At 39.0% G+C, this 12,483-nt stretch overlaps 1 protein-coding gene across 1 annotated transcript; it reads left to right on the top strand.

Annotated features, from left to right (window-relative positions):
* The first annotated feature begins 217 nt into the window (after positions 1–217).
* Positions 218–5,240, top strand: LOC113332812. Its single transcript, XM_026579319.1, has 5 exons — positions 218–465; positions 769–1,196; positions 1,373–1,569; positions 4,845–4,991; positions 5,130–5,240. Exons 1-5 carry the CDS (start codon positions 218–220, stop codon positions 5,238–5,240), a joined length of 1,131 nt encoding a protein of 376 aa, XP_026435104.1.
* Positions 5,241–12,483: the final 7,243 nt, after the last annotated feature.

Raw genomic sequence — 12,483 nt, 5'->3', positions numbered from 1 at the left:
ATACTTCTATGAAGGTCTCCAAGCAAGTGATAGGAATCTTATTGACGCTGCAAGTGGTGGTGCACTTATGAACAAGACGATGATCCAAGCTAGAGAGTTGATTGAGAGTATGGAAGCAAATTCTCAACAATTTTCAAGTCGTGGATCAGAACCACCTACCAAGGGAGTTAATCAAGTTGACGAGATTATTGAATTACGTCAACAAATGAGAAATATGATGGCAATGATGCAACAAATTGCAGCAGTGGTTGTAAAACCATCACGCCCAGCTTATGAGAACGTAGAGCATGTCAATGCTATATCCTCAACTCAGCCATACGGTATTTACTCCAACACTTATGAGCAAGTTGCAAGTACAATTTCTGTTTACAACCATCCGAGTGAGTTCCAACAACAAGTGCAACAACCGCAACAAGCCCAAAATCAAGAATTGGCAAAGATGGTTACTTTGGTGGAGGCTCTAATGTCCGTGGTACAACAAAATCAACAACTAGCGAACATAAATCAGCAGAAAACGGATAATGCAATTAAGGAGTTGCAATCACAAGTTGGCCAACCACAACAACAACAACCTCAAAATCAAGGGTCCAATACGGAAGAGTTGCTGAAATCTTTTATGCAAAGAACGGAGGGTGCAGTCAAGGACTTGCAAACACAAGTTGGTTCGATGGTCGAGGAAATTAATCAGTTGCATGCACAAAATGGTGAGAAACTCCCTTCCCAACCTCTTAACCTAATAGAGGGTGTCAATGCTATTACGTTGAGAAGTGGTACACAACTTGTGCAACCTGAAATTACTGATTCGGGTGAAGAAGAAACCCCAAAGGAACCAGTTTTGGAGGAAAAGGATGTTGATTTCCCTCAAATTCCCGAGGTAACTAAATCCAACTCTAAACCTCTTGTTTCTACTTACGTTCCTCCTTTACCTTTTCCTGGCAGGTTCGTTAAATCTAATAGGAAGGTGGAACAAGATAGAGATGTTTGGGATGTTTTTAAGAAGGTCCAAGTCAATATTCCACTCATTGAAGTAATTCAGCAATCTCCTCGCTATGCAAAGTGTGTAAAGGAATTGGGCACTAAAAAGCTAACCGGTAATGCGGTAACGAGTGTGGAGGAAAACGCTTTGGCGTATCTTAAAAAGAAACTCCCACCTAAATTGAAAGATCCCGGTAGTTTCACTATTCCATGCACTATTGGTAAAACAAGGTTTACAAAAGCTATGTTAGATTTAGGAGCTTCTGTTAATGTTATGCCTACTTCTATTTGTGATGCTTTAAACCTTGGTCCTCTTAAGAAAACCGTCATAGTTATTCAACTTGCCGATAGATCTAATATTTACCCGAAAGGGATTGTTGAGGATGTTTTGGAGCAGGTAAAAGGACTATATTTTCAGTGGATTTCTACGTTTTAGACATGAGTGATGTGAATTCATCCTCGTTTACACCTTTACTGTTGGGTAGACCATTTTTGAGTACCGATAGAATGAAGATTGATGTCCACAATGGCACCTTGTCTATGGAGTTTGATGAAGAAGTCATACACTTCAACATCTTTGGGGTGAGGAAACACGTAAGTACCATTCAATCAGATTTCCATAATGTGTTGGAAGCTGGCTAAGGCGCAGAAAGCAAGGAGATAGTCGGGCTGACGACTTTAAACTAAGCGCTAAATGGGAGGCAACCCATCGGATGAGTATTTCTTGTCTCATTTTATTTATTTCTTGTCTTGTTTTGTTTTTATTTTTTCTGATTTCTTGTCACTTGTCATGTTAGAATTTCCCACCTTGACTTACTTTGGATGACTCAATTTACATTGAGGACAATGTAAAGTTTAAGTGTGGGGGAGTGGTTAAGCATTTGCATTTTAAATGTTTCAAATTTTTTCAACTTTTGTGTCAATTAGTGAATGAAAAACTCCAACTTGTAGTTAGTTTAGAGTCACATAGTATACATGTCGCTAAGATTACATCGAGATTCTCATAAGAGTGACTGAAGTTAGAGATGACAGAGAACATGATCGGGTTTCTTACTTGTATGAGAGTTAAAGTTGGATTTAACCATCTCAGTGGAAAATGAGGTGTAGACTGAATTCAGTATTAGATTAGTGGTCCCCTATAGTGGAGACTACCCATGTTACATCATGAGAGGCACCGACCTTCACTTCTTTGTACCTGTCTAAATATGTGCTTTTAGAGTGTGTGTCACCGTACGTAAACTCCGGGTAGAATGGTGAGCTACCCAACCTCCCACCAATAGAAGCACTATTTTGATCTCTTGAGTGCTATTTTATCAATCATGATGGTGACATCGAATTGCTAACTTACATACCACTTGTAATCTTCTTCGCAGTTAGCATCATCCACTTTATCTCTCTCTACACCAACAGATCCATAGAAACATCATCATCATCAACAAGAGGAGCATCACAAATTCGAAGGAAAGTTGAAGACGTTCAAGGTTTACAAGCAACAGTACAGAAATGAGCAGATTTCAGATTCAAGTATAGCAACAAGACAAGGAGCTTAATCTTTACAAGTTGAAGACTATTGTACCAAGAGCGAATATTATCAAGATGAGAATTCAAGAAGTTTATGATATCGAGACATACAAGTTGTAAAAAATCGAGCGGTAAAGTACTTACACCATGGCCTTTGTACTTGCATTTTTATTTTATGTTTATTTTCATTTATTAATTTGTATTTTATTTTCTCTTGTCTCAAAAAAAAAAATGGGACATGGTCATAATTATGCTAGGTCCCTTGTTAAAAAAGAAAAGAAAAGAGAGAGACAAGAGAAAAGTATATTTGGTCCATCATTAGTTTTAATATTTTGTTTGTTTTTGTATTTACTTTATTTATCTTGCATGTTAAAAAAAAAAAATTGGGACATGGTCATCATTATGCTAGGTCTCATGTTAAAAAAGAAAAGAAAAAAATATATTCATCGCATCATATTTGGTTTGTTTAGTTCGTTTTTGGTTTTGTATTCATTCAATAAAGCCAATGGAAAAAGAAATATTTATAATGGAGTTTCAAGCAACAAGGAATTAGAGGAAAGAATCACATTGTCAAGATTCTACGAAGTTCAAGAGTTATCATCACTAGTTGAAGACCGAAGACGAAGACAAGGATTGAAGACCAAAGACGTTTCTATTGATGCTGTGAGAGTGGTGCTAACTGCACGTCGAACGGATAACGAGGTAAGTAATCATATTCCCACCTTCGTTAAGTGGTTGATTTACTTTCTTAGAGATCATCAGAAAAAAGGGTTTTCAAAATGAACAAAAGATGTGGGTTTTCAAAACAATTCGGAGGGTTTTTGCCTTCCTACCATTCGACGTGTCACAAGATTCTCTCTTCATTCCTACCTGGACACATGTGTGACCCATAAAAAGTTGTTTATTATTGAGAGCAATATCATAAAACCCTTTCTTGTGAGGCAGAGTCGAGACTTTTGATCACTCCGAACCCGAATTTCTTTCGATAAGGGATGGTTATTTCTCTCTCATTTTTTAAGGATGAGATTGTGTTCATATATTTGTCTAACTTCTTATGACTAGTGTGCAGAATCTCTATGTCTTCTTAGCGCGTTGGATGTTATCATTACGGAGAACTAGTAAACCCTCATGGGAGTTGTATGTATCTTTTAGAATAAGTTTCGTTTGATTTGCTTGAGGACTAGCAAAGTATAGGTGTGGGGAAATTTGATAGGTGTCTAAAACACCTTGATATTTATCTATTGTTTATACTTTCTTTGCGAATTTTCATGTAAATTATGTATCTTATGTTTACTTTTGAGTTTTTAGGTACTTTGGAGTCATTCCGAGCAAAAGAAGAAGAAATGGCGGCTTATGGCATCAATTGGCAACATTGGATATTTGCGGACTCGAAGCTAGCAAGCACACAACTCTCCAAGGCGTTAAGAACAAGAATTATGCAGGAAATTGTATTGTCAGTCTTCTAAGACTGACAGTTGGAAGTAGAATCAGACAGCAGAGGTGGCCCTTATCCACTGTGGGTGTCAATGACCATCACATGTTATTACAGGCAGTCAAGACCTAAAATTAAGAGAAATTGAATTCTCTCAATCATTTGTTCGAACTCAGACTCAGAGGAGTAGGAAAACGACAGCTGTTAATGCCGAGAGAGTTCGAGAAGGAATCTGCGATGGGTTATGAGAGAATTAGGCGAAGTTGCTTCCAATTGGAGTAATGGAGGATTTGTTACTGAACTCAAGATAGTGAAGAACATATTCAGGCCCAGGGGTTGATGGATGATGATTCTGAAGCTGAGAAAAGAAGAGAAGATGCTGAACAATTGGTAGTCTGATCTTGGGTATGATGGTGGCTTGAGATCGATTAGGGTTTGAAAAGAAGAGAGTCTCTACTTCTATTGGGGATCTGAGATTTGAAATCGAGTTAGGGTTTTCTGAGATGCAGATAAAGAAAATAGATGTTCATGGGTTTTGAGATGAATTAGAAACATGGGGATGTCTTAGATTCAAGTTTACATCAAGGTAAAAGTGTTGTTGTTGTCGACTGAAGCTAAGAATGAAGGATTTGTTGTTGATCGAGAATTGGCCAAGGTTTTGGTTTGATTACAGAAGGTACTGGATGATTTGGTAAAGGAGATAAATCTGTTGCTGCTGGTGACGAGATGAAGGAGGATATGAAGAACTTATTGTTAAGAAGATGCTAATGGAATTTTTGGCAGTGTTGATGGAGTCTGGTTTGATTCAGTGGTGGTAGTTTGTTTGAGAACTGAAGCGACAGGGATTGTGAATGAGAGTTAAAGTGCAGTAATGGATTGCAGGTTGGCTTGAGTTGTGAACTGGTTGGCATTGCAGTTGCAGGAAATGGGTTTGCTGTCATGTTTGCATTATAAGGAAGAAGTTGCAGCTGAAGTTGCATTGATGAGTAACTGCATGAAGGTTCAGTGTGTTTCCATGGATGAGATTGAAGTGATTCTGGTGGTGCTGCTGAAGTGCCTAGATGTATGTTAGGGTCAAAAAGCTACAAATGATTTTATTGAGTTGTTGCTGAAGGTTGATGTTGTTATTGTAGTGTTGCTGAAATGTTCATCTGAAAGACGATGGTAAACTGGATTGTGGTGTGTTATGAGGACTCAATAGAAGCAACTGCAGTCGAGGGCTGAAGCTGTTGGTGGTGCTTGCTGCTATGGAGGTTATCATGAAGTTATGAATTATTGCAGAATGCAGTGGATGGGTTGTTTGTATGAATGATTGAGCTTAGATGGATGTTAGTATTGCAGCTGCTACAAGATTGAGCTTGGGATACTGATTTACCATCATGGCTGGAGGTTTGATATTTGATTGAAACTACAACAGGGATTTGGTAGGATGGTGATGCTGCAATGGACTGGTAAATAAAGAACACAGAATTGAGATTACAGCTGGGTTAGAAGGCTGTGAATATTTTGCAGCTGAAATGGCTAGGAGATTGCAGGTCTTGGTGCTTTGTGTTGGTGGTTTGCAAGAAGTAGCAAATGGGAGTATGTTGTTGTCGTGTTTGGCCAGAAGCTACTGAGAATGCAGTTGAAGAATGTGCTTGACTGAGAAGAAGTTGATTGAAATGCCCCGTGGTTGAATAATGAGCAGCTGTTGTAGAAGGTTATGCAAGAGTTGTAGTTCAAGCTGGTTTGCGGTTGCAATGGACCGATGATGTTGAGTAAAGCTGTATGAATGTGCTATGAAATGGAGTTGAAGCTGCAATGACGGAGAATTGAGTGGTCTGAGCTGATATTGCAGGTGAATGTAACATGGGAACTAGAGCTGGCAAACGGGCGGGCAGAGGCTGGCTTTTTATGGGTTACACGGATTCGGGTTAACACGGTCCAAAACCTGCGGGTTGATATTCTTCACGGGTGGTCATTTCCTCAACCCGCACCCGTAATGGGTTATGCTTGCGGGCTTACGGGTTACCCGACTTGTTTAATTAAAAATAAAATTTAAATTTAATTAACTTGATTTGTGACAAATTACAAGATGTAAAATAATTACAAAGATTAATTTAAAACATATATGGAGAATAAAACCCATTTCTCCACTTGAGTTCTTCAACGTCTCCAGACTCACCACCATGGTCCATGATAAACCAAATGCTATGTCTGCTACCACTCGAAAAACTCAACTGCTTCCATCTTCTTCTATCAAACAATAACCAAGCTCAACCATTTCCTCCTATTTACTGCCATCAACCATCTCTAACCATCAGTGCCATTGATCTCAAAAGCTCCACTTCTCGCCTAGCCATAGGGGGCTATACTTTTCTGATGTGAACTCTTGAAACAACATGTAGAACATGGTAATTCAGGCAATTTGTCAAACACCTGTAGTGTATATTATTGTTATTGCAGACTGGTAATGGATGGAGCTTCCTTGCACCTTGGGTATTTGATTTCTTCCATATTTGTTCTCCTCCCCTGCAGACAATTCACACATAACAAATCATTCAATCATTCATAACCACCATCATCTCTACATTAGATTTTTCATTTTCTAGCTCAATTTACATCCAAAGCGAACAAAAACATCAAATTTCCCTTAGAAACACAACATAACAGATATGAAACCAGCAAAAGTAGAACAAACAAGAGCCCTAGAATTTCATAATTCTGACAACAAACAAATGATAAAAATCCAAACCTGGAAATGAAACCAGCAAAAATTAAATTGGGGGAAAGTGAAAATTACCAGTTACGATCTGAAGAGTCATGAGAACCAAGATCAAAACAGACTTGCAAACATATAATAATTCGTATAAAAGTTGCATGCATATTAACCAATTGAGAAACATCTAACAGATGTTAGTGTTACCAAAACCCCAAATCCAATTCTACCACAGACTCATTATCCCAGATTCAGTATCAACATCTTCTCTTGTTTGAGATCCACGGCAGCATCATCTCTTCCCTAAATCTTAGAATACCCATCTCAGATTCAGCCATAACGTCTTCTCCGACAAATCAAAAACACAAATTGATTTGAGTAAACCCTAAAAAAATCAAAAACATAAATCGATTTTAATGAAAATAAGAAAAAAGAAAAGAAGAACACGAAGAAGAAGAAGTTAATGGTGTGGAGAAGAAAAAAAAAAGAAGAAGAAGAAGAAGAAGAAAGGTTGTTGTTGCTGTGCTGTCGCAACCGAGAGGTGGAGATACTGAAGAAAAAAGAAAAACTAGGGTTAAGAAATCATAAATCTGTATATATATATGATATTTAGACGAGTAACGGGTTGCACCCGCGGTTTTACGGGTCGGGACGGGTTAACCCGTTTACTCACAAGCCGGCATTTCTCCAACCCTAACCCGGCTTGTTTAGACACCAGCCGAGCCGGGTGCGGGTTTTTTACGGGCCGGTCCGGGAAAACCCACGAGTTTTGGCTTGTTTTCCAGCTCTAATGGGAACTGATGGATTTCATCTGAGATGTGAGTTGGTCATACTAGAAAGAGAAAGAATGTAGTTGGAGGGAAATGTCTGTGACAGAACTGCAGGTTGAGCTGGTGTTAGAATTACAGACAAGGCATTGAAAGTGTTGGCTGGTTGCAGCTTTGTGGATGGCTAAATGATGCTTGGATGAAGCGCCATCCTGGTGCTAATTTGATTATGGCCTGTGCAAAATGAGCTACAGCCGTGCGCTGGCTTTGGCCTAGACCAAATCAGCTGAGTTAGCTTTTGACTCAAATCTGACTAGATTCAGCTGACATCACTGAGTTGACTCGACGACTCATCCTGACTCGGTATGGCATTGACTGAGTTGACCGGTGACCGGGTGGAATTTTCCGGTCACCTGAGCTACTTGCCGGTGACTTCTCCGGCCAATTTCCGACCATTTTACCAGTTTTCCGGCAACCACTTTTGGAGCATATTTTCTACATAGGTATTTTCACATATGGGCTTGGTGGACCACATTGACTTTGAAGACTTGACCTAGTTTTGGAAAGCAAAGGAACTACAAAAGGAAAGATTTTTACAACTTTGGATCACGTATTTTCTACTTGGAGTTTTGGAGAGCGACGACTAGGGTTTGCTTTCGTTTATTTTTCATCTTCTTCATTTCATTTTTGATTATGATTATGATGAACTCAAAAGCTATGAGTAGCTAAATACTATTATTGGTTATGGGATAAAGTGGATTTCACAAATTATATTTGATTCAATGAATTAGTTTTGTCTCAACTTTACTGCTTATGATTCATTGCTTATAATGTTTTATGATTTGAATGCTAGTTTGGTGGAGTCCGGAATCAATTAGATTAGTCTTCATCTCTATTGCTAGATTAGGGTTATTATATGAAAAAGTGATAAATTCCTGATTACAAGTAGCATAAATGTGAGTAGTGCTTGTAGTGATATATCCTACTGGTCACATATGAATCATAACCTTGGTTAAATCGAATTAGTGCTTTTACACGTTTGGTTGCCTTGTTTAGTCTTATTTCATAGAACTTATTGCTCTTAGGGAGTTAAACTTAATTGTGCTTTTACACTTTAGGTAGCTTTCTAGGTAGATTTCACAATAGCATCTTTTAATGTTGTTTGTGATAAAATCGGGAAATAAACGGAATACTCTTGCGATCAAGATATCCTAAGACTTTTAATAAATGAGAGATTAAAATATCAATTCTAGTCATTGATGAAAATAGATGTTTGTGAATGATACTATCCCGTGACCAATATCTTCTTCTATTGATTATTTAAATTATTTTATTGCTTTCAATTACTTTTATTGTTTTGCTAAAACAAAAATCCCCCCTTGGTTACTAAGAAACTGTAATTTTATAACAACAAAAGCCTCTTTGTGGGAACGATCCTTTCTTACCCTTGCTATATTATATATTTTAAGTTATGAGAAAGTAATATTATTTTTGACGCATACGACAACTTTCATACATCGTGCAGCCAGCGATCCAACCAACCACGGGGGCACCCGTACATCTTGTGGAAATACCACGCGAGGCACAATACTTAGGATGTAATACGATATCGCACTCATCTATCACTACTCCTACACCTGAAGGAAGTATTACAGGACGAATCCATAAGCGAAACTTCGAAGGCTACGAATTCTTCAGCGTAGCAAAGGAGTCCCCCTTGGAGGGGTGGATGAAAATACCTATCAGTTTTTCAGCCTCTGAGGCACCTGATGGAGGACGAAACCACAACGACCCACTAGTGGTCACGATGGCTATCGCTCCCCCTGAACACGAGGGCGAGGAAGAAAAGCCTAAGGTATTGCGATGGGCCATGCCTAAGATACTGATAGACGGAGGAAGTTCCGTCGAAATATTATTTTACGAAACGTTCAAACAAATGGGTCTTAGAGACGAATTCCTAATACCATCTAACTATAATATATTTGGCTTAAATGGCTCGTCGACCCTCCCAAGGGGCGAGGTTACCCTAGAAATTCGTGTAGGAAAAATCCTCACCCTAACCACTTTCTGCGTAGTAGATGTACTTTCACCCTACACAGCTATTGTCGGGCAATCCTGGGTCCATGGGATCAAAGGAGTTGCCTCTACCTATCATCATAGCCTAAGGTTCCCAACACCCGATGGGATCGCAGAGATCATAGGAGACTCGGGAGAAGCTAAATACTGTTACAACATGGACGTGCAAAATGGCGAGAACAGAGTAAACTCCTCAAAAGCAAAGAAGAAGAGGGCCAAAAACGCAAAAAACCAGGCTGAAATCGACTATTACATAGCAGTAACAAACGAAGCGAGGTGCTCGGACAATGCACCAACCTCTGACTCACCCATGGAGCCCATACAGAACCTCTCCGATGTTGGAGAACTTAAGTCAAATTTCTCGGCCTTGGAACCTACAAAGGAAGTAAATATTAGAACAACCGAAAATCCGGGTATGGTTAAAATTGGAACTCTCCTCGACAAAGAGGAAGAAGAAAAACTAGTACGAGTACTAAGAGAATATTCTGATGTCTTTTCATGGCGCATGGAAGATATGCCTGGGATAGACCCAGAAGTCTGTTGTCACCACTTGAAAATTAATCCAAAGCACAAGCTCGTGAGGCAAAAGATGTGAAAGGTGGCATCGGAGTATCACGAAGCAATTCAAAAAGAATTAAAAAAGATGGAGGCATCAGGAGTCATCCGAGAAGTACAGTATCCAATATGGATATCTAACATGGTGATAATACCGAAGAAAAATGGAGGTGTGCGAATCTGTATTGATTTCATCGATCTTAATAAAGCCTTTCCAAAGGACAACTTTCCACTCCCCAATATCGATCAGCTCGTAGAAGCAACATATGGGTACGGACTATTGTCCCTCATGGATGGATATTCCGGTTATAACCAAATCCCACTCGCCGAGGAAGACCAAGAGCATACTTCCTTCTTCACTCCCCGAGGTCTATAATGTTATACTAAGATGCCATTCAGACTAAAAAGCGCAGGCGCGACTTACCAGAGAATGGTCGAAAAGATGTTTGACAGTTGGATACACAAAACCCTAGAGGTACATGTGGACGACATGCTCTTCAAGAGAAAACTTCCACAAGACCATGCGAACGATCTCAAAGAAATTTTCGAACAAATGAGGAAATTTAGTATGAATATTAACCCGGAAAAATGTGCTTTTGGGGTAACCTCAGGAAAATTCTTGGGATACTTGGTCACCAAACGACGCATCGAGGTCCACCCGGATAAGGTGCAAGCCATACTCGAGATGCCCTCACCTTCCACGGTCAAAGATGTGCAGAGATTAAATGGTCGACTAGCAGCCCTGGGAAGGTTTATAGCTAGATCGTCCGATAAATGTAAAGACTTCTTCAATACCTTGAAGAAAGGGGAAAAGTTCTCATAGAGCGCCGAGTGAGAAGAAGCTTTTCAAAAGATCAAGAGGCCCGACCCAGAAGCCCGACCCACTTTTCCAATCCTCCAGAAGCCCGACCTAGGCGAAAATCTTTACATCTACCTATCGACAACTAACACTTCGATTAGTGCGGTGCTAACCCGTATAGATAAAGAAGTAGAAAAGACTATTTACTTCATAAGTAAAACTCTGACATCTGTAGAGAAGAACTACTCTAAAATTTAAAAGATCGTACTTTCCTTGGTTTACGCGACACAAAAGTTGCGAACGTATTTCCATGCCCACAAAGTGACAGTCATTACAAAAGCTTCAATAGAATCTATTTTAGACCATGCCGACAGGGCAGGAAGAATCTCCAAATCGGGAGTGAAAATGAGGGGGTATAACAACCTCACCCAATATTTCGATTAGAAATATGTATGGACTAACTCTAATATACTTTTAAGAGAATCAACTAGACAGTCAGACTCAATCTTTATAAAAAGTATATCAAGGAGTTAATATCTCTATCTCTCGATTTGATCTATACTCAAACAAATAGAAATTTGTGAGTCTTTATCAAATACATGAGATATAAACTTGGATGGTACCAAAGACCAATATCCAAGGATCAATCAATTTCCAATCAACAACCAAAGGTTGGATTTCACAATTGATAGATACAATGCACAACCTGTGATATTTCAATTATATAACAAAATATAATGCGAAATAGAAATAACACAGACACCAGAAGTTTTGTTAACGAGGAATCCACAAATGCAGAAAGACCCCGGGAACTAGTCCAGATTGAACACCACACTGTATTAAGCCGCTACAGACACTAGCCTACTACAAACTAACTTCGGTCTGGACTGTATTTGAACCCTAATCAATCTCACACTGATTCAAGGTACAGTTGCACTTCTTACATCTATGATCCCAGCAGGATACTATGCACTTGATTCCCTTAGCTGATCTCGCCCACAACTAAGAGTTGTTATGACCCAAAGTCGAAGACTTTAATAAAAAAATCTGTATCACACATAAAAGTCTACGATAATAGATAAATCTGTCTCCCACAGATAAACCTAAGAGTTTGTTCCGTCTTTTGATAGAAATCAAGGTGAACAGGAACTAATTGATAACCCAGACTTATATTCCCGAAGAACAACCTAGTATTATCAATCACCACACAATAATCATAATCGTATGGTAGCGAAACAAGATATTGTGGAATCACAAATGATGAGACGAAGATGTTTATGATTTCTTTTTATCTTGCCCTATCGGAGATATAATCTCAAGTCAATTATTCAATTGAACTCGTACGATAGAAAATGGCAAGATCAGATCGCTCAACTAAAAGAGAAGTAGTTTCGACTGGTTTCACAATCCCAATGAAGTCTTTAAGTCGTTAACCTACAGGGTGTCGAGAAGAAACCTAAGGTTAAAGGAGAATCGACTCTAGCTAAACCAACTAGTATCACACAATAGGTGTGGGGATTAGTTTTTGCAGTTGCTAGAGTTCTCCCTTATATAGTTTTCAAATCAGGGTTTGCAATCTATGTTAGCTTAGTAACAAAGCATTCAATATTCACCGTTAATTAGCTTGTCACACACTTAGCTTGTCACACACAAATGAAAT

The sequence above is a fragment of the Papaver somniferum genome, unplaced genomic scaffold (assembly GCF_003573695.1).
Source record: "Papaver somniferum cultivar HN1 unplaced genomic scaffold, ASM357369v1 unplaced-scaffold_132, whole genome shotgun sequence".
Lineage (NCBI taxonomy): Eukaryota > Viridiplantae > Streptophyta > Magnoliopsida > Ranunculales > Papaveraceae > Papaver > Papaver somniferum.
Note: the sequence above shows the minus strand (reverse complement) of the source record. Positions and strands in the feature narration are given on the sequence as shown.

Coding starts and splice junctions, on each gene's coding strand:
- LOC113332812 (XM_026579319.1), top strand. CDS start 218: ATGGCAATGATGCAACAAATTGCAGCAGTGGTTGTAAAACCATCACGC. Junction 1,197..1,372: donor CACTATTCCATGCACTATTG/GTAAAACAAGGT, acceptor GTTTTGGAGCAG/GTAAAAGGACTATATTTTCA. Junction 4,992..5,129: donor TGCTGCTGAAGTGCCTAGAT/GTATGTTAGGGT, acceptor AGGACTCAATAG/AAGCAACTGCAGTCGAGGGC.